The sequence below is a fragment of the Aspergillus chevalieri genome, chromosome 3 (genome assembly GCF_016861735.1).
Source record: "Aspergillus chevalieri M1 DNA, chromosome 3, nearly complete sequence".
NCBI lineage: Eukaryota > Fungi > Ascomycota > Eurotiomycetes > Eurotiales > Aspergillaceae > Aspergillus > Aspergillus chevalieri.
Genome location: NC_057364.1, coordinates 1,675,600 through 1,701,129, shown reverse-complemented (window position 1 = coordinate 1,701,129; position 25,530 = coordinate 1,675,600). Strand labels below are relative to the sequence as shown.

Below are 25,530 nucleotides of genomic sequence, written 5' to 3'. Positions count from 1 at the left end.
CCGGATTTACCCCACAGGGCAGCCTTGCACTTTCAATCCCCGATGATGAGCACCGCGAGTACGCACTCTGCACTGTTGACCGTTTTTATGATCTTCAGGGACTCCGGATTCACATAGCGATGCTGTGGTCTTTCCAGGTATACGGAGTACATATCAATTATAAACACTTATCGCTGCATATACAGCCCGTGTTCAATGCACTGACCATATTCTTCCATAGCAATGACATCAGATGGTCAGGCCATAACACGTGGATTTAGTCTTTTTCAAATTCAATTAATATAATTGACTATGCTGTATAGACAAAAAGTCTATGCCTCCTCGGTATACAGAAATTTTTGAGCGGTCTGAGCACTCTGTGTACAACCCAACCGTCCACCGCTACTAGATACTGACCCCCATATTGCCTAATTCGTCATGATGCGACTCCAACGACAATCCCCCTCCTTCTCATCCTGCCCCATCTTCTAGTATCCCCTTTTTTTACCTTTTTTACGTGTTCACTCGTACGAGATTCGCTGAAACCGAGCGTCTGAATTTGGGATCATTGATCTTCTTGTTTTGGAGAAATAAAGTATGATAGCCTCACTGCAAGCGAGTGTGGCGAGTTTAGCGTGGGCGCTAGAAACACGGCAGAAGAAATCATTTCTTTCTCGCAGGCACTCACCGCCGAACATGGCTCGGCAGACTTTCTCTAAGTGTACGGAAGAACAACGAGTTTCAACAGTGGTACCCAATGGACAGCAGAAGACAAGAGTATTGTTCAATAGTATTGATAATGGCCAAGGGAGTTCTTTCACCGCCATAATTCTGTTATTTCGTACTGTTCAAAAGGCATTCTTGGGAAATGCTGAATCACCAGAAACGGCATAGCATTGTCAATCGTTACATTGGCCTCTTGGCTCATTACCCCAACCATGAAAGCGACAGAAATGTGCTGATTGCAAGGAGTATCTTGAACCATACTGCTCCCAGGGGTTAGTAGCCACTGGGGTGTTTCAGCGGCACTTGAAAGTGCTGCCTTAGCAACCGCGAGGGACCAGTCTAGTACTCCGTACCAAACTTGGATTACTTTCAAACTGAAGTCATCCATATCGCTAGCGCAGAATTGAGAGATCATCGTTCTTACAATTAAGTATGGCACTTGCATATGGCTGCATACGGTACTATGGTGAAAACCAGAGAACTCTCGAGGTTCTATTCTGCTGGGGACATCCTTCGAGGCAACTTTACTTCGTAGGAGCGCCGTGGAAATGCCACAAACCAAGACCCAAAGGCCACGATGTTTTGTGACTTTCCCGGCGTCACCCCGAGCTACTCATGTTCTGTTCCATCTAAATGATTGACTTATGACAAGCAATGCGGGTCATGCTCTTAATTTAGCTCATACGTCTAATGATTCCTGGTATTGCTACATAAACATACTCCGGAGTATAGTAAAACGTACTCTCCACTCTCAACATGCCACATGTACGTTTATAGAGTACGCGAAGCACACTACTTGCAAGCATGCACGGCGAGACTAGTCCGGACATCGCGTTCTGTATGTCTTAGAAATCGGCAGCTCTCGACCATGGTATCATTCGTTGGTAACTCTGTACGTATACGAGGATGTCGACTCCCGGAGTATGCAGCCTCATGCAGCGGTTTACTGTGCATGGATCCCGAAGCAGCGTACTTTGTATACTGCAAGCTACAGGCCTCTGCCTACCCTCCATTTCAAGGTACGTGCATATGCTATGTATGGGGTACATGTCCAATCATGTCGCCTGAGTTATCGGAATTTAAACCTTCTACATGATGCTTACAGTAGGCCTGGTAGCCGAGTTATCTTATTTATCAATCTCCCAGATGCAGGATGCACACACGGAATACTCGAGGCATACTCTGCATGTACTCTGTAAACAACAATATCAATGCTCCATGCATCCTCCGTAGCAGCTATCGCGTATCCCGTATGTACTCTGAGTAACGAATACCGTAAGTACTGGTACTTACTGACAGTACTTTACCGTACCGGTGGCTTCTAGAAAAGCGAAAAGGTTCATTTTCGGTGGATTCACAGCCCCACTATTACCCCTCCTTGACCCGTCCGCCTGGTACATCCAGCCAATGACACCTTATGTATCCTTACGTTACATACAAATACGCCGCTTGTACAGCTCATACAGATTACCGCGTATGCCGCTGCGTGCCAAATAACTAGTTAACTAGTTAACGGTCCTGCTGAAGTAACCATGACCTCGTTTCCCACCGCCACAAGTTCATCCCGCCTTGCGCCACAGTTAGCTCTTTTCTCCATGCTGCAAACGCTGCAAACGCAATCTAATCAGCTGTAGTGGGAATTTTTTTCTCGCCTCTCGGTCTTCAGGCAGGATTCGGCATTTGATGAGCCATTGCGGTTGAAGCATTCAAGGCGCAGCATTTGAAATAAAACGCCCAGCTGAAGTTCGATACGAGGCCTCGTTTACGTCTCCCCAGACAATCGACGCCCTACCGCTAGGATCAATTTCCGTTACCGGGGATAACCATCCAGTGTCATGGCGGACTCCGCACCTGCGCTGACACAGCCGGAAGTTAACAACAATGCTTCCAATTTAGAGGCTACCGCTAAACACGGCCCATCGGATGATGCAGTGGCTGCTAATGGTGCTGAAGAGCCACCCTCGAAAAAGGCGAGGTTGGAGGATCATTCGGCACAGCCCGACGAGCGCGAGCTTGGTCGGAGAAGAGGCATTGCTCCTGTGAAGGCTGAGTATGCTTTGCGCCCATCGCTTCTGTGAATGGCTATCAATTGGCCACTTGTTACACGGGATGAGACATTAACTTGTGATTTCACGCTAGGTTCGTCGTCCAAACAACCGGAAGAGGTACCCATGCCGCCCAAGTCGCCGAATCGAACCCTGACGACAACGCCGAAGCCGCGCATTACGATGACCGCGACAATAATGATAAGAAAGATAAGAAGAAGAAGGCTACCGGTCAGAATACTCACCGTAGCTTTGGGAGATCGACGGATGCAAAGGGTCTCTGCCCGACCCGTATTTTCAACCCCGAATTCTCGCCGCAAGAATGCAAGTTCGCCGACAAGTGCCGATTCGAGCATGATCTGCGGAAATACCTTGAAGAGTATAAGCGCGAAGATCTTACAACTTTCAACGGTGTATGTCCAGTCTGGGATGCTAGGGGCAAATGCCACGCGGGGTGGAAATGTCGTTTTGTTGGTTCGCACATGACTGAACAGGAGACCGCTGACGGACGGAAAGAGTTGGTTTTGGTTGAGGATGAGGAGCGCAAGCAAAAGGCGAAGCCCGTTGTCCCGCATGCGACGGAAGATGGTTTTGTCAATGTCATCTCGAATGAGGATAAGGTTGCGCTGGCGCGAAAGAAAGTCGGGACACCGCGAGCTGATGCGTATTCGAAATGGCTGGATAAGACTGGTCGTGACTTGGAGAAGCAGCTCCATAAACGTCATCAGGAGGAGCAGAATGGAGAACAAGAAGCGGATGAACAGGCCAAGGAAGCGAAGGAAGAGAACCGGGCGCAATACGCCGAGCAGCCTTTCTTACCGTCGGAAAAGAGGCGTCTCTATTTCGGACCAGAGACTCCAGCTCTGGCTCCTCTGACGACACAGGGCAACCTTCCTTTCCGGAGACTTTGTTCAGAGCTTGGCGCACAGTTTACCTACTCAGAGATGGCCATGAGCATGCCATTGATTCAAGGGTCGAAGTCAGAGTGGGCTTTGATGAGGGCCCATGAGTCCGAAATGCTCCCGCCTACCATTTCTCCCTCACAGGGTGTCGTGCAGGGCTACGACCGCTCCAAGGACGTCAGGCTCGGTGCGCAAATCGCAGCCAACAAGCCCTGGCAGGCATTGAAGGCTACCGAGGTCCTGTCAAAATATACGCCCAATTTGCGTGTTATTGACCTGAACTGTGGTTGTCCTATAGATCTTGTTTACCGCGAAGGCGCTGGCTCTGCCTTGCTTGACCACCCTTCGAAACTCGAGAAGATTCTGCGGGGTATGAACGCTGTTTCTGAACAGATTCCTATTACTGTCAAAATTCGCACTGGAACCCGAGACAACGCCCCTAATGCACAAAAGCTCGTCGAGCGTCTTGTTTTGGGAGGTTATGAATCCAGCTTGCTCGATGTTGGACCTCCCGGTATCGCTGCCGTGACTCTTCACGGACGAAGCAGACAGCAACGGTACACCAGACTAGCAGACTGGAGCTATATTGCCGAATGCTCTGCTCTTATTAAACGTCTGAATGAGAAGACAGATGAAGTTACAGACACCATCCGCGAACCAGATGCGCGGACGCAGCCCAATGGCGGCAAAGTATACTTCCTCGGAAACGGCGATTGCTACTCCCACTACGACTACGACAACCACATTAACAACGCTGGAGTGGACTCAGTCATGGTTGGCCGCGGAGCGCTCATCAAGCCCTGGCTTTTCGAAGAGATCCAAACCGGCCAGTATCTCGACAAGTCGGCATCAGAACGCTTATCATATATCGAGAAGTTCGCTAAGTACGGTCTCGAGGCTTGGGGTTCGGATGAGTACGGTATCGGCATCACTCGCCGTTTCATGCTCGAGTGGCTGAGCTTCACGCATCGCTATGTCCCCATTGGGTTGCTCGAGTATCTTCCTCCGAACATCCAGGACAGGCCTCCGGTCTGGAGAGGTAGAAACGACCTGGAAACTCTCATGGGCAGTGACTATTACAAGGACTGGATCAAGATTACGTACGTCTCATTTTTTTTAAACCCCTGCCTGATGACCACTTTCTAACAAATGCAACAGGGAGATGTTCCTCGGCCCAGCGCACAAGGACTTCAAGTTTGAACCCAAGCACAAGTCCAATGCCTATGAGGTGGAGGGTTAAAGTACCAGCAATAAAATACTACACGAATGAATGCACATATACATACCATAACCACTAGCATGAAATTCAAGCACAGCCCTGCACTGTAAATTCCAGTAGCTTCTCGGTCTATCACGTGAATAAACACCTTGTGTAAACACTGACGGATCACGTGACTTGACAAGCTTGATGACGTCTTCCGCGTAGCAGAGACCACCTCAGCCCCGTCGACGCACAACGCCTCCTCAGCTCCCCACGCATGTTTTTATCCTGATTCACTCCAAAGACTTCTTGCTTTAATAGCAGACTACCTAATCTCGAACTTCTTTTTGTATCTCTTCCAGTGTTCCTGTGTCGTCTCAGCCACGTTCATTGAAACTCCCCGCAATCGAATTCAGGCTCCAACGATCATTTCAAGCTCAGTTAATCGAACCAATTCTTCAAGATCATCGGGATTTCGGTGTTGAGCACAATGACTCTCTACTACAGTCTCGTGAGTCTCTTTCTGCGTGATGAGCTTGCTGCACGATGGTTGTTTTGTAGCTGTCCAAGCTTGTTGCAGGCCTCACGAGGTCCTTGTAGCGGGCTGACCCATGGCTCCCTTCTGTTATCAATATCTGTATGCTAACCATAGCTTCCTGAGTATAGGTTTTCTGCCTTCTGGTCTTCGAGATGGCCGTTTTCATGGGCTTGATCATCCCTCTTCCCTTCCCCATCAAGCGGAAGTTGTTTACCTTCATCTCAGAAAGTCCTGTGGTAGCGAAATTACAATATGGGTTAAAGGTGAGCGGGCTTCGGCATTGGACTAGTATTTTGATGGAAACTAATCCAATGCTATAGATAACATTCATATTTATCCTCATCCTCTTTATTGACAGCGTCAACCGCGTGTACCGCGTGCAGCTCGAATTGGCGTCTTTCAGCAAAGAGGGTGGTGCTATGGGGTTAGTTTCTTCCCCTCTCTACTTATAATATTTCTCCTCAATATGACGATTTACTGACAATTGATTCTCGCAACAGAGCCGCCGCTCTCGGAACGGACCGCATGGAAGTACAGGCCCGCAAGTTCTACTCCCAGCGTAACATGTACCTCTGCGGCTTCACGCTTTTCCTCTCCCTGATTCTCAATCGCACCTACACCATGATCCTCGAACTTCTCCGTCTCGAGGACAAGGTCAAGCACCTCCAGGGCGACAAGCAGGCCGGCGGCAAGGACTCCGCTCGTCTTGCGAGTGCCGGTGACCTTGGCGAGATTGGCCGCCTCAAGGAGGAGCTCGCTACCAAGGACCGTGACATTGAGACCCTGAAGAAGCAGGCCGAGGGATTGGCTCGTGAGTACCACAACTTGGGTGACAAGGTCTCCGACAAGCCTGAGGGTCCCAAGAAGGATTTGTAAATGTCAGCGGGTTACTGTTTAAAACCTGGTCTTTAGACCGTGCTATGGGATTGACAGAGTGACTGTCGGTATTTCAAGAATGCTTCGAAGGATGTCTTTGCAGTAAACATTATGGCGATTGTCTGCTTCCCGGGCTGGAATTGATGGATGGGTGTTTCAAGAAGTTTCATTTGCGAGGAGGGTGTAAGAACACGCGATACCTCACTTGACATATGGCATTGCTGTGTCATTTATTTCGGTATGAAAATGTATTTATCTTATTTGTATTCATCTCATGTGAACGTGACTCGCTGCGCCAAACATGCAAAGCTATTCATCATTCGTAAATATAATCAAACAAGAAACGTCCAGAAACTAGGAAACACAAGCTCCTCCTCAAAGATCCGGCGCACCTGAGCAAGAACAAACCGCTCAACCTTGCCAACATTCTTCAGGACCTGTTTCCCATCCTCCTTGCGGCCGATTTCACTCTCAACCCGAATCTCCTGAAGCAAACCGCCCTGTCGTTTCTGCGCGGAGGACGTGGTATTATGAGTATCCAGGCCTAGACCGGCACCGGTAGTATTATTGTCATCCCCTTGCTGCTGCTGTTCCTCAGACCCAAGCAACGCATCCGCATCCTCGGCAGACAAGAAACAGAAATGCACGCGTTTGCGAATATACGCGATCACCGCGACGCCGTCGAACGTCATTCCCGTGACGTTGAGTTTCAGAGGGAGCCCTACGAAGCTGGGCATGGGGTAGTCGAGGAGGATCTCGGCTGTTAGGGAGAGGCGCACGTCGCCTGCGTATTTGGCGTGGCAGAGGACTTGGAAGTCTTCGGGTTTCCGCTCACGCATGCGGGGGGGTGGGCGGAGGGGGATTTGAGGTGGTGGTGGTGGGTGGTTATGCGGGTGGGTTGCAGAGGAGGGAGGGTCGCCTAGGTGAGAGCTGGTGCCGGGGCTGGGGATGATGGGGTCATCTGGTTCTTTGTTCACAACAGCGGGATGAGAGCCTGTTGATGGTCGGGAGGCGGAGTCGACATCGGCTTCCAGTTGTCTCTGTTGCTGCTGTTGACGCTGTTGCTGTCGCTGCTGTTGTTGCTGTTGAAGGAGCTGGTGCTGCTGCATTGCTGCGTGAGGGTATGCCAGTACAGATGGTTTCTCCAGTCGCATTCTGCTCGCTGGTCCGATTCCGGAATCTGACCAGCCATTCGCAAATGGCGAGCCACCTGCTACCGCAGCTAGAGGCGTTTGTGTTCCAGATAGCGCACCTAGTGACATTAGGTGATAGCCCAATGTCGACGTCCCGACAGGCAAGCCCGGCGTGCCCGCGGCGCGAGGCAGGAAATGCGAATTGAGGTGCTCCATAGGCGACCGCAAAGCTGACGGGTAATCATAATGATGCCCCGGCTCATCAAAAGGATCTCGCAATTGCTGGTTATTCATCGCCATCCCGTCATGGAACGAAGGAGGCCCCGTCCCGGGCCATTGACTCTCGTCATCGTGGGTGGTGTTGCTACCATGCTCCGATACTAGCTCTTCAGACACCTCCGAAATCTCATCATCGTCATCCTCCTCGTAGAAGTCCGTAAACGGTTCACAGAAATCTTTTATCTCAAGGTCTGGAGGGATCGTCCCGAATTCGAAGGAATGGACCTGTACTGAACGGATGAAGCGTGGGAGGGCCACCTGCTGGAATTTGTCGTGGATAAAGGAGCGGATGCGCTCGGCCAGAGCCTCCCCGTCTGGTCCAGAGGTGGCTGTCTCCCAGTTGACGTCGATGGACATTACATGTGCCGCGGGATTCGTCGATTGCGAAGAAGTGGACTGCGATGGACGAAAATTGATGATCTACTCCGTAGCAAATTAAAGGCTGGTCACGGCTTAAAGTCACGTGTTTGAGAGGGCGTCATTTCCTGGAGATAAGCGGAGATTAGATGCAGCTATGTCACATGACTCATTGAGCCTTTATACTGATATCTGTGGATATTGTCGAATGATGCAGGTCATCTGGACACACCACTCAGTTTGACTTCGCTTTCCTTCGTTCGTCTTCCTCCTATTGCATCTCGAAGTTATCCATCAATGTCCGACTGGAATGACTCCTCATTAATATGAGCTCCTCAAGTCGTCAGAGATCTAAGTCTAGCAAGCGCTTCCAATGCCCACAGTGCAGCAAACCCTACACCACACTGGAGCATCTTACTGTGAGCCCCCTCTTACTGCAATGAGAATTAGTTGCTAATTCAACATGAAAGAGGCATGAGCGAACTCGTGAGTAGTCTTCTCACCTACCAGGGATCGGTGTCTGCAGAGACTAACTACGGTAGATACTAATTCTAAACCCTTTCACTGCAAAGAGTGCGGCAAGTGCTTCGGTCGTCAAGATGTCCTGGGAAGACATATGAGATTGCATGCGGCTGCCCCTTCTCGAGCAGAAACATCTTCTGTAACAGATAATCCAATGTCCCTGGTAGATCAAACTGGGATACCTACACCACTAGATCAGTCCATGATTGGGGTTGAGCCATTTGATCAATCAGCAATACAAAACATGAATACACTCCTAGACTCGCCTGACGACCTTCTTACATGGCTCATGCCTGATTTCGGCTCAATATCAGCTCTCCCGCTGCCCTTCATGGAAGATCCTACTTATCAACCGCTTGCACAGACGTCCAATCCATCTGAAGAGACCGCTAAGAAAATTCAACGCGCACCAGGGACGATGGCTCTACACCAAATTCACGCATTGATCGATGATCTTTCAAAGAGACTGAATTCTGATTTGCATAACACCGGTTTTACGTCTGCATTTCTTGACACTTGCCTACAAGAATTCATTAACCGGACTTTGCCTTCTCTTCCAGTCATTCATGGGCCCACTTTCAATCCTCGCGAGATCATACCTCCTCTACTCTTGACTATGGCTGCGCTTGGATCATTGTTTGTCTGTCTACCGGGCTCCGTTGAAAAGGGAGAGATTCTTTGGAGACTAGGCCACACTGCCGTTGCGACATCTTGGAATACCCTGCTTAACCTAAAAGGACCTCGTGACAGCTGTGATGGGATTCAAGTCGTCCTCACAGCTCTTCTTGGCCAGAGTTACGCGCTGTTGTCTGGAAATCCAAATATACGCACTACCGCTCTAGTGGTCCACGGCCTTGGCTTCTACTGGGCGAGGACTTGCGGAATGTATGCGGTAAAAGACACACAGCTTGATGAGATCCCCGCACTGAATGCACCCCAGTCGGAAAAAGATGCTGCGTGGAAGATATGGGCAGCTTCAGAGGTTCAACGGCGAGCCGTACTTGGCCACTACGTCTTGGACGGGTTAATATCCCAAGCATCTGCATCTCCCGCAAATGCGCGTCATTTGATCAACTCCCTCAACACGACCTGTTCTGACGCTGTATTTTCTGCCGGAACGGCTGACGAATGGATCCTGGAGATGACTCGTTCAGCCGCTGTCCAGACACCATTCTCAGCAGTCTTTGCTTCTGTATTCTCTAATGACTATCCTTCCAAGCCCATATGTCTATCAAAATTCTCAACAATCGTCGTCATGGAGGGTCTGCAATCCCTCGTCTCTGATCTTTACGAAACCACTGGTCCTATATTTGGGACTATATCTGCCTCGCAAATAATCCACGCCCTTCTCAACCTCTACGACACCAATCTCTCCCAGCTCCTAATACAAACTAACAACGACGACCACTTGCAGCTTTACATTCGCTGGCACACCGTCTGTCTCGAACTCGCAGTCTCTTCAACCACCCTCTATCACCAACTGTGCGAAACCTACAAGCTCCCTCGGGTATTCGGCGAGCGCACTAGTGCCAAAAGACCACTCACCCATCATGATTTTGATCTGACTGAATGGGCTGTGAGCGCAGATGCGCTCCGCGCCGTCTTACATGCATCGGCTATTATACGCCTCCTAAATGACATTCCTTTTTCAAGGGCTCACGCAATTCATATTCCCGCTGCTATATTTGCATCTACAATGGTCCTCGGAAGCGTATATCTCGTGCACGGTGAAACCATTCATCTTCCCAAGAGCTTTCAGTGGCGGGATGTTTGGGCTGGTGTTCTTGCTGGTAGTGGTGATGCAAATGCACATTATCAGAGTCAATATCCTGGCTTGAATGTGGATTTCCACAGCACTTTGCGCTACCTACATGGAAAAGGGAATGGAGAAATTTTGATTCTTCGGGTACTCAATGAGATCAACTTCCTTCATGCGGGCTTGGAGACTATTGTCTCTCCGTGGGGTGTGTCGAAGCAAATGAGGAAGGTGATCCAATGTCTTGCTGTTTTTTTGCATGAGCGTTGATCTTGGCCATACGTTCCCCCTTTTTGGGAGTAGGGGTTATTCGATACGGATATTAATTGAGAGCTTGCATATAGGTACATTTTAGAATCAAATTAGGAATTGATGCCCCTTATAGGCCTTATTACTGTGCTGTACGATCACAACGTGTTTCTTCATTAAATGCTATGCCACTAACTCATACATTATCTCTATGCCTGTAGCCTGCAGAGGCTCCAAGTGTAACGAACAACTTAGCTAGCAATCTCATGGGCGGAATGTGTCCCCGACAGACCTAAGAGGAAAAACTCGCGTGCCCGGCTCAACAAAGAAACTGCCACAAAGTGGCATCAACAGAGTACTGAGCATAAAATGGTTGACATCGCGTGGTGAAGTATCTTTTGCTCTCAATAGCCTTTATTCTGTATTAGCTAGCCGTGGTTGGTTCCGTGTCTTGACCTTGGTCGTCGGCCTTGGGCTGCGTAGCCAGACCCATTTCATGCCAGTGCTCTCCTTCAACGACTGGAAAACCTCGCTCTGTGGGAACATGATGCCGAATCATTGATCTTTAGTGTTGAGCATGGAGACCAAGAGACCGGACCAGTTCCAACTGTCAGCCCGTGAATCGGACACAAAAATGCCACTCCCCGAATCTCCTCCCTCACAGGAAACCCTTTCTCCCTCAGCAGGCTCAACCAAAAGGACCTTGGACACCACAATATCAGCGGGTTTGTCTTCTTTGGAAGCAAACTCGGTGCTTTCTTTTCGAAGTTCCAAAGAGTCGTGCGAGCCAATGACTCCCACCGTGCAGCCCGTCGTTACCCCGTCCTTGTAGCAGGTCTGGCCACCTTGCGGGTCGCAGCAGCCCACGGTTCCCTGAGTTCCAGTGAAGCACTGGAAGGCTTTCGATAGCTAACACTGTTAGAGTATCAAGGTCAACCAGTTTCCATTTTCAGCAGTCCAGTCATCGTTGAGACGGATTAGAGCGAAATCGCTTCGCCATCTGTTTTTGTTTGAATTGATATGACCATGTTCAACCACCCCGATGGCTCGTCTCTCACGTCCAGTAAGTTACCAATGAAGTCGTTGTCAGGAGGTTTCGAAGTAAGAGCTGCGAGTAGTCGGGTCAGAGAATCCAGGCCGCCTGGTGTAATCACTCGTGACTCGTCTCTGCCCTCAAACGACAACACGTGGTATGCCATCAAGGCATACAGTCCATTCTTATTATCTGGCGTTGTGAGGAAAATAGCGATTGATCCCTTAGATTCCTCATTTATCGAAGGGTTTGATTGTCCGTGAAACAATCGCTCGCGCTCCAAAACCGGATGAGGGATTTGTTCATCTTTAGCCAGACTTTCCGCTTGCTGCTCTCAACAACGTCGAGTCCCTGTGTGACTACATCAGTGGCTCTGGTAGCATTGTCAACTGAATGCTTCAATTTGGACCTTAAGATCACCGCCGGTGTAGTCTCATTGCTGGGTAACAGTTCGAGGTTGGCCAAATTGTCAGCATCGACGCAGAGGCAGGTAGCAGGAATGGACACTTTGGGCCAGCCGAACTGGCATCGCGTCGCGATAACTGCTCTCGCTGTACTTTCATCATATAAGAAATCCGGAATATAATCGACGCTATCGGCGAAGCTCTGCACAGGCTTTTTTTTTTTTTTTTTTTTTTCGGGGGCTGCAGAATCCTCGGTTCGGTAATATTTGGATGGTTGAGGGTTGGGGCGTATAGTCCGGGGATCTCGCTGTGATAAATAGGCTCAGCAGCTGTCAGATCGCACAAGTTTCATATACCCGCACCCGCACATACCGGACTTTGTAACCTGTAAGGCCATCGGCCATTGCAATTAAGTCCCAAAGGCTAGGACTGGGCATCGATGCATAATCTGGGAATGCCCGAATACCCCATTTCAGCAACGTCATTGTGGTGAAGTACAATCCAAGCAGAGAATCATCGTCGTTTTGACCAGAGTCAAATAACAGTGGCTCTACTTCTGCTCCATCTCGTAAATAAGCTGCCTTGCCCTCGGCCAGAGCTCTCAACGAGTCCAGGACAGCCTGCCGTGGTAGAACGAAGTTCCCTTGGTGGGCCAATTCATGCGCTCTGCTCCGAACTCTATCCGTTATGCCGTAATAGATAGAGATGGGAAAATAAGATAGAAATTTTCTGCGTGGGAGTAAATTCTTTTTTCTTTCAGACAAAGGAAAGCATTTTCATCAGGTGTTTGACACAACTGTAAACACTCCCTACAGGGTCAGGCCGCAAAATAGGGCTTGGAGTAATGCCACGCATAAATCTTGGTGTATCTTAAGGGAACTATTTATGAGTAGACTTGGATAAGAATAAATTGCAACATTGTCACCAGCAACTGCATATTGATTGAGAGTGACTTTTACAAGAGGGAAAGTATTAGAACCTGAATTGAGCTCTATGCATGTAGGAAGTATGGTAACTCTCATACCAACGATTCAAGGCTAGCTAGCTAACTGAAATGAATAATTTTATCGAGAACTTACTCGATGATCTATAGTTTTACGGCCAATCTTACATCGAACCCGGGCCACAGTAATACCATTGGCGAATCATTGAAAAACGACAAGAACCACGTGAATTTGCGGAACATGGTCAAATAGGTGCAAGCCAAATGTATAGAGAAGTGATTTCGCTTTGATCCATGCTCATTGCAACTTAAAGGCGTGTAGACTCCAGCGGAATACTGGTTTTTGAGCACTAGGCTATTGGAGAACACGGTTATGTGCTAGGTTGGCACTTAGTTGGACAAAGGAGGATGGAACCAGTTACTGAGGATGAGCGCTTATCTACGGATTTGCTTTGGATGAAACACAAACTACGAGCGATGATCAACTTAAAACCTTTATGACATCTGCACAGTGATAGAATAGTATTGAACCAACACGCTATATGACATCGCATACTAACCCTGATCTACATCTCAACAAGACCACTAGCTGATGCAGAAGAAGCATAAAAGAACAAAGAAGAATCCGTACCACGCCACGCAACGTCAAAAATAAAAGTTTAGCATACTGCCTCGTGGCCTTTCCTTTGTCTTTATCCTCGCTTTTGAAACCACGCGGCTCGGCCCGTGGCCACGAGAGGGTTTCTTTGTTCTCGGACACGCGAGATTATTATTATTATTATTATTATTTCAGTGTTCACCGGGTCTATAGTCCACCCATGACAACGTTAACTGGGGTATTAACTGAGGAACTTGCAGCTGGGCTGTGGCATAGCGTGGGAAACAAAGAAACATGTTGTGATGGAGGTGTTGGACCTGCAGCATAAAAAGCAGTAGTCCAAAAGTTGATATTCTGGGAAATCCTGAACGGCACTTATGTCGTCTAGCTGGTAGGGGAGTGACATCTTTGTTCTCGAAGATGAAACGGATCGACGGATCCTGTCAAGGTCCCTTTCTAGAACGCGGCTGGTTGGTATTTGCAGGGCTCTATGTCTGGGATAGTGAGTGTTTGGTCTTCGAATGCATTGTCCGTGTTCGTGTTCGGAAAACAGAATTATGGAACTGTTTGGAAAGGGGTTCTTGTGGCGATGTCAAATCTCGTATATTCTTGCTAAATACGCACAAACGAGATTCTACGCAACTTCCTCTAGAAGCATGGAGCGCAAAAGAAATAATCCAAAGCGTAATCAGTTGAATTGGTAATGTAGCACAAGAAATGCAACACAAAGACACAGACTAGGGCATAGTAAAAGCATGCAACAATGGCAAAACAGCGCATGTAGTGTTGAAATGACGCTTAAGGAACAATGGGAATAATGGCAATGTAAGCTTCCCGAGACACCATAAAGATGTATCCTCACAATCAAATCCAAATCCCCAAATATCGCAGAATCAAAACCGAGAAGTCGCTTCGTATCGGATCCTCGCAGCTCGTGATCGACACGATGTCCATAATAGTTAAAGTTTGTATACTGGATCTCCCGCCAATTCTCCTCGGATCTGTATTTCCGTTAGTACACGAGTTTGCCGCTTTTCCAGAATATGGTAGAACTCACCCTGTACACTCGTATGTGTTGGGAACGTTTAGCCTCCGTGCTTAGGGCAGTTGTAGCCTTCCCGGCGGCGGGGCTGTTGCCGAACGCCGGGGCATGTTGATGTGCCCCGGTGCGCGCAGTGAACCACGCCGACTTCCTGGATGGCGCAACCACAGTCGTATTTGATAACGTAGATCGAACACATTTTGATTCGTCTCGAAAAAAAAAAATGAAGAGGAATGTTCGGTTTATTTTAAGGAAAGAAGAAATTTTTCTGTTTTGAAATGGATTGGTTGAGACAGCGATCCGCACGAACAAAGGGATTTAGTCAGGGACGCCGGAAAAGGTGAAGCAACGGACTTGCGCGCTTTTCCTTGGATGAAAGAAGAGTCAGAGGAAAGACAGAGAGAGGAATTGATTATGATGGAGAGAAAGATTGAATGCAGAGGGATCCGGAACGTTTATATAACTTTTGGCTCAGTGGTTGACTGACTGCGGTCAAAGAACTGTGCCGCAACGGCGCCGCTATACTGGGCAACAGCATCAATCACACTCCATGATGATGCATCACCACCCCTCCAATTTCCTTTCTGTCTTTCATGGGGTCCGTTTTCTTTCTTCCTTTCTCGTTGGTTCGCTTCTCTCCGAAGCCCGCGGCGTAGTTGGTGCCTGTCTGGTTCTACATCTCGCCTCGCCGTGCCCCCAACATAACGGGGGACCACCAACAAAGGTTTACTTTTTCCCGAGAGAAATAAAAATAAAAATAAAAAAAATCCTACTGCACCTGGTCTGTCCAGCACCGAGCAGGTTTTGCGGATCACGATGGAAATGCATGCGGCCAGGGATGTTAAGGGACCCGAGTCGGTCCAATAAGGGCGTATGTTTGATCCAAACCATTCACCTAAGGCAGGCAACAGTGGCCGTTATGGCAAGGCATCAACAGCCTTGGTAAGTAAGGGGGAGCTTTGACATCATGTTGGTGACATCTATGGCCCATCTATGTGCATGCAAGTGTAGTCACACTGAGCCAGTAAGGGAAACCAACAGCCGCGTTTATCGAATCAGTGATTGTCATAAACCAACACTGTCCATCCTCCTCTGCGGGTAATGCCGCAATCGAGAACCGCGCTCCCCGAATGTGTCACGCAACAGTAGGGAATGACCATTGGCAGTAGCGATTAGACCCTGTCCAGGGTCCTAGCCCCTATGATGTGCGCCATGCTGCCTTGCCGGCATCTATCAATTTGATAAGGTTGTGTTATATCAACGCCGCAAGAACGTGCCAATCTCGTTCCTCGTTATGTCAACGACCGGAGAAAGCCGTGTAGTATGTGACTGATGAGCCATCAGTTGCTGTGATGGAAGGTTGCATTGACTGCGCCTTTTTCATCCTTCTGTTGGTATTTGTCCCCCATAACATCCTCAGCGGACTTTTGATGGTCAATAAGATACGGGAGACGGGAGGATTCGGGACGGGAAGATCAATCCATTGCGCATTTTTATGCCTGAGTAAACTCTCTTCCTTTGTTCTCACCCGTCGGAAGTTGCCTAGAAATGAGCCTGACTCATGGAGTGGTTGGTGATATCTGCAAGCTGAATGAAGTGCAGGGACGATGGATATGGGGCGCAGAACGACTTGTGTAAATGACTCGCCTATGGTACACAGCGTTCGTTCACACTGACAGCATACATGAACGCCAAATCCATTGCAGGAATGAACTAAGGCAGTGACTTCTCCAGCGCCGCAAAATAACCCGCTCTCCACCTATGAACTATCTGCAGCGACAGCGACAAAACCAGCTGCAGCTGGAAAGGCAGACTGCCAGGCACACTTCTTGCGGCAATTGTGCCAATCAAGATTCAACGAGAAAACCCATTCTAGCGTCTCTGGCACAGCCAGTTTGGCGGCACCGGTACGGCGCTTTGAATCGAGCGCGACGGGATTGGCGCGGAGGGCTAGCAATCGCCCGGGCGTAGGCGCCAAGTCAGCGACAATCGACTGGATGCGCCGGTATGCAGCTGAAGGACTTGCCGCTGCAGCGCTGCTATTTTGCTTAAGCACAAGGCAGAAAAAGGATAGAATGGAGCTGGAGGTGGAATAATAAGAGGAGATGAGGTTCCTGTCGTTCTGTTAGTGTTGCGCTTTCTCGCAGGAAGGTCAGAGCACGTGACTGTCTCGGATTTATTGCTGGTACAAAGGTACGAAGAAGCGCTAAGTATTCGACTGGCAGTGCTGCGCCTGTCATACTCCGGAGTACTCCCACCAAGACATCTCTACTCCCTACTTCTCTCACATGACCTCCTCTGAAACCTGAGAATGTGCCAAGTCAATGCCAAGTGGCCCAGACCAGATAGCGTCAGGTGACTGCGCATAGCTATCGATCTTAAAAATACTGACGACTTCTTGGCCGTGGCTGATCAGGAGAGTGCAGATTCCTTCTCATGAGTACCAGAATTGCGTACTGTATGAAGATGGAGGAAGTCTACAGCATACTTCCAAGTGTTCAGCACAAATCCCGTACATTGGCGGCAAGCAGCTACAGCCTACAGCACACCCCACGGGTATACACATCCTGCAGTGATTGATTGTACAAGCAATGATGCGGATGATCGCCAGCCAAGACTTGCCCAGAAAGGGGGCATCCGGGGGGTCCACTGCTCGGTAACTCTTCTGGGGAAAAGGACCCCACGTCCGTTTCATTTCACATTCATCTTGCTCACTAATACCCCAAGGACAGCCCACGGTGAGGTGATCGGTCTTGGCCAGGTCCTGAAGATATAAAGAGGGTCTCATTCCCAGGAGTTTTTCTTCTTCTGTTCTTCATCAAGCATCTCTCCCTCTCTCTCTTTTCTCAGAACTACAAGTCCAAACCAAAATAAAGCTCTCCTCTCAATCTTGCTCTACCAAACTCTCAAAATGTACTCCTCCACCCCCGGCGCCAACTTCCTCGTCCTCTCTCCCATCCAAACCGCCTCCCACGGGTCCCCCGCCCCTCGAGCCCGCTCCGACAGCTGCTCCTCCACCGACAGCTCGTCCTCCAACTTCCTCGTCCTCTCTCCCACCCAAGCGGGTCCTCACCACGCTGAGCAACCCCGTGGCCGCTCGGACAGCTCCTCTTCCGTGGACAGCAATGCCGCTGCCAGATTCCTTGTCCTTTCTCCGACCCAATCTGGCCCTCACCACGCCTCGGTCCCTGAGAACCGTGCCCGCTCTTCGGAGGCGATCTCGCCGTCCCCGCTGCCTGCTGGGTTCCTCTTCTTGGGCTACGATGCTCCGGCCCGGATTGCTTCGAGTGAATAAACTCGTCATCTTTCCTTCTTTCTCTTAATAACCACTACTCGATTGCATCGGATGGCCGGTGCAACATCACACCCAACATCATGATACGAACGATACGATACCCATCATCTCCAGACGAGCCCAGAGTCCAGACAAAAACGGCTCCCGGTGAGGTTTTTTTGCAGCACAGCATGCATAGATGCACGGACGGACAGTTACAGTTATCGTCAGGTTGGACAGTGGACAGTGGACAGTCTTGGTCTCGGTCTTGTACATAGCATAGCCCCACGGGGCCTTCATCATATCAGCGCCGAATGAACAAATACATAAATCCGACCAAATCAGCAGTATTGCGCAATGATCATCGTAGCCAGCCAGCCACTTGTACAGTACTTGTACGAGAAATTACTGTACGACTATGTATCCGTATGCTAAATCTGAAAAAGGTGAATAACCCCGCATCGGTGAGATCTTGGGAGTAATCCACCCATGATCAACATCTCGTAAGTTTTTAGAGTAAAGCGCTGTGTAATCCCATTAGCAACGTTGATAAGACAAGCAATTCAGACACACCTACATAAGGAGTGCATATACATAGTCACGACCACCAATTTCCTATCTCATCCCTAGACAGACTGTAATCCTACATATTTCCGCCCCCGCACTCGTACACACTCCTTCGTACTGTACAAGCAAAAAGTAACCCGCTCCGCGTACTGTATTCCTGAAACCCGTCCGTATCGCCAGATCACCATCCCGCATAACCCTCCTAACCAATCACATCCACAGACGATGATCACGTTGAACACTTAATGGGATCTGTCTGTCTTGGCTTATCTTTTTACTTGGGCCCCTGTTGCTTGAATAGGATGGGCCAAGAGAGATAACGACAGCCAAGAAGACAGGTATGCTTAAAAGAAGGGAAACGGCGTTGATGCCTGGATATTCCCAGTTTATTTATTTTCCTATCTGTAGTGTACTTCGTACAAGTAGAGAAAATTCTGCCATGACGCAAGATCTACAGACAATTGTTTGTACCGCGGTCCCAAGGTCCCCCCCACAGTCTCATCTCATCTCGTAGCGAGGGACAGCTCATCAAATGCTTTCCAATTTGGGTATTTCTGTCCTATGCTTTCCGCGAACCTCGGGCTGTGGTTGTCACATGATATCTATCTTTTAACATGCTTACAGGTACTCTGCAGAATAAGCGAATGCAAACTCAATCGAAGATTTATCCGTGTAATTACATTATATTAAGGTAATATGTATCTACTCTACGCCCTGTACCTCTGGACCACATTGTATTAAAAACGATTCAATCAGACAACCGACAACCGAACCGACAACGAAACGACGACAGTGGTATACTTCGAAAACTCAAATGCAAGTATAATCACCAGTAAGTAATGGAAATTAAATTATCCTCAAGAAATTCGAAACTGGGATATAAGAATGAGAAGAATGTAAAGGGGAGAAAAAAGAAATGCATCCTCCCATGAAGAAAAAATGCTAGAAAGAAAAAAACAAAATAGGGCTTGAGAAGAGAAAGCAAAGCAAACGAAACAGACCACTTTGCAACCAGTATAATGACAGTAAACACACAATATTTGAACAGACGAACAAGAGATAGGAATTTATTGACCACAAAGGAAATGAAATGGATAACATGCTAGATAAATCAATATGTATGCGGGATCAAACGGTCGCGGGGTACAATAACAGGACAAACCGATCGCTGCAAGCAGGGGAGGACGTATGCTGTTGGGGTATCACGAGAGAGAGAAGGGTATCCAATTATCCTCTTTGCTCTTTTCCTTCCATACTGAAAAAGAGTCACTTAATCCTCCTTCCAACGTCAACGCGTTCGAGGTGTATTGCTCAATCTGTCCTCACGGAGGAGTCGCAGGAGTGTTGGACGCCGCCAGGGTACTCAACCCGAAGAGAGTTAAGAATTCGAAGCAATGCGAAAGAGCATGTACAATTAATCGAGTCTACCGATCATCGCCAACACGAGACTTGGCTCGCCGACGGAAAAAGTCCATGACTTTCCTCGCTGCTCCTGAGCTGCCAGGATGATGCTCATACTCATAGGCATCGGCAAACTTGCGGTTCTTCTGGAGGATACCAGTTCCTCGTCGGTTGCCTTGCATCGACTGCCGGGGGGCATTCTCATTATGGCCATCTAAGTAACTGGGGGCTGAATTATTGGCGTACGGGTGCTGCGCGTATTGCTGATGAGGATACATTTGCTCGATCGATGCGCCGCTGTAGGACGTGGGCTGATAGCCAACAGATTGTGACCCATGTAAGGCCGCAAACTGCTGGTCGATGTGAGCCTGGTAGTTGACTGATGCATCGTTGGTGAAGACCTCATCCGATGGTCCCTCTGTGATCGAATTGATCGCATCCTGAGTCCCAGAGCTGGCCGCGCGGGAGCGGGATCCTAAAGCACCAGTCGATGGTTGCTGCTGGACGCGATTGCTGACATTGATGCGACTTCCTTGCGAATCATTGTCCGGGGTTTGCGACCTACTCGACGAACCAAAACCTTTCAGCGAGAAAGACGCAGGTAAAAGCGAGAATCGACGAGGCCTGCTCTCTCCACTCGACTCGCCATACTTGCGGTTCGGCCCAAGAGTGCCTGAGCGTCGAGAATCCACAGAGATTCTCGTGTTATTATCACTTGGGAATGGTTCTTTCATGCTGGTAGGCGGGTAGCGCCTGCTATTCCTTTGGCGAGCACCACCCGGCTGCGTACCGCGGCCACCGAAAATGGACCCAGATCGGCCAAAAAGTCTTTCTCCAATCCCCGAGATTGTGTTCGACCGTTTGTGGCCCTTGGGTGCCTCTTGGCGAGGGGTGATATTGAATCTGGATGGATATTGCTGAGCGCTGGGCCGCCCAATGGACTTAGTAGCAGCGTGTATTGGATCTTGAGGAACAGGTGCGGAGATCACATATGGCTTGTTTGTAGGTTGTGCGAGACGACCTTGAGCATTGGTTGCCGCAACCGTAGGAGCCACAGGTTGGCCATAAGAACCCCGTGATGGTAGTCGGCCGGCATTGAAAGAGGCCATCGAACCACCCGTGGTCGGCCGCGTGTATTGTGGCATCGGAGGCTGGGATGGCCCCGTGACCGCTGTGCTGCCCCCAGTTTCCGCCGCGTTCGATTCTCCAGCCCTGGTGCTCTGCTCTGCGGACACCTCCTCTTGGGGCGCCGCGGCTCCAGCCGCAGCAGCCGCAGCGTGCGTGGCCTCTGTTGGGGTCGTATTCGAAGCGACGGAATTCCGTGCAGTAGGAGTCTCTCCTCGGACGGTCTGAGATTGAGGGGCAACATATTCGACCTGGACTGTTCTCCGCTTGGCATCCCGCGAGGTCTTGGACTTGTCGGACTGCTGGTCGTGCGAGACGTCCCCGGAGTGGTGGGCGAGACCGCCCACGGTAGGAACGGGACTGTTGTAGGATTTCGGGGGTTCTCTGACTGATGCACTGCGCGCCAGCGATGGCTCTTTTTGTTCTTCTGAACAGTTGTCAGTAAAATGAACATTGAAGAAAAAGAGCAAGCTATACATACCTTGCGGAATGGTGGTATTGGCAATTTCGGCGACCTGGGTGGTACTGCTGGTGATGTGCGACACGATGTGGGAGAATTCGCTGAGCCAGCTGTGACGGGCGACCTCAAATAGGTCGGCTCGTTTCCGTGGATCAGGTACCAGTATCCGCCGCAACAGGTCGCGCGCATGTGGGGTCACGTATTCGGGGAATGTCAGGGGAGTTGTGACGATGTATTTATACAACAAATTGATGTTGTCACCATCCGGGTTTGCCGGGTCGTCGTCAAAGGGAAGATATCCTGCAAGCATCGCATACTAATGCCCCATGTGTTAGCAAGTCGAAGGTCAATTCTTTTTGCTTTTGTACGTACCAGAATAACACCACAACTCCAGACGTCAACCTTGCGTCCCGTGTATAACGAATCGCTCACGACGAGTTCTGGAGCAGCATAGCACGGACTTCCACAGCTTGTCTGCATGAGATCACCTCTTCGCATTCCCTTGGCATTGGTCTTGTCCAGTTGCATCCTCTTCACAAAGTTCTTGTTTGTCAAATTGTACTCGATCTCCTCACTGAGTTCATCCACCGGGTCGAATGTGTTGGCGAACCCAAAGTCTGTGATGATGATATTGCGATTGCGATCGAGCAGCAAGTTTTCGAGCTTCAGGTCACGATGCACGATGCCTTTCTTGTGCAGATAACCAACACCAGAGACGAGCTGCGCAAACAAACGGCGCGCAGAATTATCCTTCAAATACCGATTGTTCAGGATGTGATCGAACAGTTCCCCTCCGGACGCATACTCCATGATAATGCCAATGTGACGGTCGGTTTCCACCATTTCGTGAAGACGAACGATGTTCGGATGTGAGAGGTCGCGGAGAATCGAAATCTCCCGGTAGATCTTCGGAAGTCTGGTAGGATTCGAGCCGAGCACCTCCCTTCGAATAAGCTTGATGGCCACCTGGATGGTGCCATCTCTCTTCCAACCCAGCTTGACCTTGCCGAATTCACCTTCACCCAGCGTCTGCCCGAGAACATACTGGCCAAAGGTTATTTCTTTCCGCTTGGTCGAGTTGCCATTATAGTCATGTCGACTACGTAGTCCGCCACGGCCACCATCATCTACACCTTCACTCCCAACCAAACCCAGGCCACTACTGGACTGGGCACCCTTGCTGGACTCCTCAGATTGCCCCGATTGTCGCACCTGCTCCCGCTCGATATCCACCGACGGATCACTGACAAGTACTTGATTGATCACGGTACTCGACTCCTTCACTAGAGTCCCCTGAGAAGGAATGGTCTCCATGATAGACGCGTTGGCTGAGGTCGACGGGGAAACGGGGGCCCCTGGTGTCCAACTGGCTCTCTTCGACGGGTCCGACGAAGAAGCAGTGGTAGCATGGTGCCGCCCAGAGTCAGAACGCTGTTGGGAATGCCGGGATCCCGACCCTTTCTCTGAGGGCGGAGAAGTGCGGTGGCTGCGATGGGACGAGGTTCTTGGAGGCGGAACTGGGGGGCCGCCTAACAAATCGGGATAAATTGGGCGATGCGCGCTGCTCTGGCCGGGCGCAGGCGCCGCAGAGGACGAGGCTGAGGCTGCATGTGTCGACGGCGGCAGAGACTGTGGACGAGGGTTTTCGCTCATAGCCGATAAAGAGGATGAAGCCGTTGCTGGACCGGAACGGAGGAAGGCTGAAGAAGATTTAGCGCCGAGGTTTCAAGATGGAGGCGAGTGACCAATGGAGCGCCGCGACAGCTGCGAAGACCCGTGCAGTACAGCGCATAATGAAACAGCGAAAACCAGAATTGCAAGCGCAGATGTAGAAGGTACAGCCAAGGGGAGCGTTTGCATCAGGGAACAGATTGGGACATACCTTCGTGTTATTGAAGGCGCAAGCGAGTTACCAAAGGAACTCCTGCGTGACGGTCCGAAACAACACCTCGTGAAGCTATAAATGGACGGGCGATCGTTATTTCGGTTCGTTTGAGCAATCGCAATGAGCGGGTCAAGTTATGACACGACAAAGGAAAACAGCAAACAACAAAAAATAGCCCTCCTGAGGGTTATTGTCTGTTGATGTTTTTCTGAGAGTTGATGGTTTATTTTTTTTTATGAGGGAGGTTGTATTGCGATCGCAATCGTTGTTCTCTGCTGCCAGAGCTGTGATGCAAAACAAGTTAGTCGTGGATTGTGATCGGAGAGCAAGTGCATGCTTCCAAATACTCGAGAAAAAAGAAAAACCATTGATGCAAAAGAAATTCATATAAAGTACGGAGTAAACAGGGGAGCTAGAAACCAAGAATCAAACGCGTGGACTTCGCCAGTCGAAGACGCACCTTTATTATAGAAATTTCTTTCTATTTTTTTTTTTCAAATCAAGAGATAAAGAGAAGAGAAGTCAACAGGATAGCTGCACTGCAGTAACTACTGCGACTCGTCGTTCACAACCTCTTCTCTTGACCGATCGACTGACTCTTTTGGAGCGAGATGCCTCGGCACGCGACTATGGATCGTATTGGATTATTTTCAAAACTGTTTCTTCGAGTAGCTGTCGTCGAGACCAGCGTTTAGCACTGCTGCAGGAATTGAGGTCGAGAGTGTACCGCGTATAGGATCATGATCGACGGGCAGCGATAAAGGGGGGAGGTGGGAGGCGCACGGAGGGAGGAACGAATCTCGAATTGAACTCGATCGTTTGTTCTGTTTGTAAAGGATTCCCCGAAGGAGCAACAGAGACCTGCGTATTAGAAACAGAGACGGAAGAAAAAGCGACCCGGTCGGCGAGAGGGAGAGTAGTCGATTACTCCGTAGTAGGGAAGAGGAAGACGGAGAGGAGCGGCGGGCGGCGGAGGAAGACCCGAAGAGGGAAGAGAAAGGAAAAAACGAGATTAAAGGGAAAGGAAAGAGAACAACAACAAAAAAAAAGAAAACAAAAGGAAGAGAGAAAAAAAATAGAACAGTTTTTGAAACTGAATAATGAGAAAAAGAGGAAGAAAGAGAAGAAAGAAGAGAGAAAAGAGAGAGAGAAAGAGGAAATGAAGAGAGGGCGCGGAAGAGGAAGAGGGGAGACGAAAACGGGAGACCCTCTATTGCTGTAGTCTAGCTTAGCTCTTACTCTAACTAACTGCTGCTACGACGACGATGATAATTCCCAGCGTCCAGTGACTGCCACCGTGTCACTCGATTCTACTCCTCGAGTCGCCCTTACTGTTCTTAACTACTTATTAAAGAAAAAAAAAAATGAAATCGTTATTTGTGGTCTCTTTCTATGCAGTTAAACGTGTGGACAAAAATAACCAAATCAACAGGGGGACTGACTGTTTCGAACCGACTCGCTTTGAGCCTCTGGGGTTGTGCACTGCGGCGATCCTCATTTGCCGTATTCAGCGGGTTTTTTACTGTCTCTACGTACACAATTGTACACAGTGCACAGTGCGCAGTTCTCTAACATCCTGAATACAAGTACATATGCTCTTGTTGATCCATGGGGGTTCCTGGTGTTCCATGGTAGTACCTGAGTTCCCCTCCCCAGACAAGGGACGTATCAATTTCGGTCCCTGGAGCAATTATTCAATTGATAATCAGCACTATCCCGAACCAACCTCCCAATTCTCCGAGTCTATTCCTCCATCTCCATATTCATCTATCCCTACAATATACTCATATATTCCCTCCTACAGAATCATCCATCTTTCGTACAGAATAGTACAGAATTTCCCTCCAGATTAATATCAATCCAGGGGTTGCACCTAATAGTACCACCGCGCAACCATGGTTCTTGCGGCGGCAATGGGTCTGCGGGTGTATATATTTAGTCATCGGCTCTTCTATCCATCTTCCAATGATTCTTCATGACAGGAGCAGGTGGGGTTTATAGTTATCGTTCCATCCAGGACACGTCAAGTGTCAATCAATCCTGTCTCACGGCAGTTATATATTTCGGCACCACCACATCATTGGTACCATGGTCAAGTTGGAACAGAAGACGATGAGTGAGTGATATCTCTATATTACTTACAGTGAACACGCGATAACCAATTTGACTATTATTCCGAGCTGAGTCGTGACCCATCAATAGCTCCATGTACTCCATCCATCATTCTAAACATCT

At 49.3% G+C, this 25,530-nt stretch overlaps 6 protein-coding genes across 6 annotated transcripts; 4 read left to right on the top strand and 2 right to left on the bottom strand.

Moving 5' to 3' along the window:
• Nucleotides 1–2,540: 2,540 nt before the first annotated feature.
• dus3 (tRNA dihydrouridine synthase DUS3) lies at nucleotides 2,541–4,892 on the top strand (the record flags this gene model as incomplete). The annotated part of the gene is made up of 3 exons (XM_043277252.1): nucleotides 2,541–2,755; nucleotides 2,845–4,752; nucleotides 4,811–4,892. 3 exons carry the CDS (start codon nucleotides 2,541–2,543, stop codon nucleotides 4,890–4,892), a joined length of 2,205 nt encoding a protein of 734 aa, XP_043135150.1.
• Nucleotides 4,893–5,343: 451 nt separating this feature from the next.
• ACHE_30614A (putative BAP31 domain protein) lies at nucleotides 5,344–6,267 on the top strand (the record flags this gene model as incomplete). The annotated part of the gene is made up of 4 exons (XM_043277251.1): nucleotides 5,344–5,364; nucleotides 5,520–5,654; nucleotides 5,712–5,815; nucleotides 5,892–6,267. 4 exons carry the CDS (start codon nucleotides 5,344–5,346, stop codon nucleotides 6,265–6,267), a joined length of 636 nt encoding a protein of 211 aa, XP_043135149.1.
• A 332-nt stretch (nucleotides 6,268–6,599) lies between these two features.
• On the bottom strand, nucleotides 6,600–8,036 carry mdm12 (ERMES complex subunit MDM12; the record flags this gene model as incomplete). Its single annotated transcript, XM_043277250.1, has 1 exon — nucleotides 6,600–8,036. One exon carries the CDS (start codon nucleotides 8,034–8,036, stop codon nucleotides 6,600–6,602), a length of 1,437 nt encoding a protein of 478 aa, XP_043135148.1.
• Nucleotides 8,037–8,652: 616 nt separating this feature from the next.
• On the top strand, nucleotides 8,653–10,584 carry ACHE_30612A (uncharacterized protein; the record flags this gene model as incomplete). The annotated part of the gene is made up of 1 exon (XM_043277249.1): nucleotides 8,653–10,584. The coding sequence occupies one exon, from the start codon at nucleotides 8,653–8,655 to the stop codon at nucleotides 10,582–10,584; it is 1,932 nt and encodes a 643-aa protein (XP_043135147.1).
• Nucleotides 10,585–17,494: 6,910 nt separating this feature from the next.
• Nucleotides 17,495–17,878, top strand: ACHE_30611A (uncharacterized protein; the record flags this gene model as incomplete). Its single annotated transcript, XM_043277248.1, has 1 exon — nucleotides 17,495–17,878. The coding sequence occupies one exon, from the start codon at nucleotides 17,495–17,497 to the stop codon at nucleotides 17,876–17,878; it is 384 nt and encodes a 127-aa protein (XP_043135146.1).
• A 1,970-nt stretch (nucleotides 17,879–19,848) lies between these two features.
• Nucleotides 19,849–23,063, bottom strand: ACHE_30610S (putative serine/threonine protein kinase (Kin4); the record flags this gene model as incomplete). The annotated part of the gene is made up of 3 exons (XM_043277247.1): nucleotides 19,849–21,377; nucleotides 21,432–21,726; nucleotides 21,783–23,063. 3 exons carry the CDS (start codon nucleotides 23,061–23,063, stop codon nucleotides 19,849–19,851), a joined length of 3,105 nt encoding a protein of 1,034 aa, XP_043135145.1.
• Nucleotides 23,064–25,530: the final 2,467 nt, after the last annotated feature.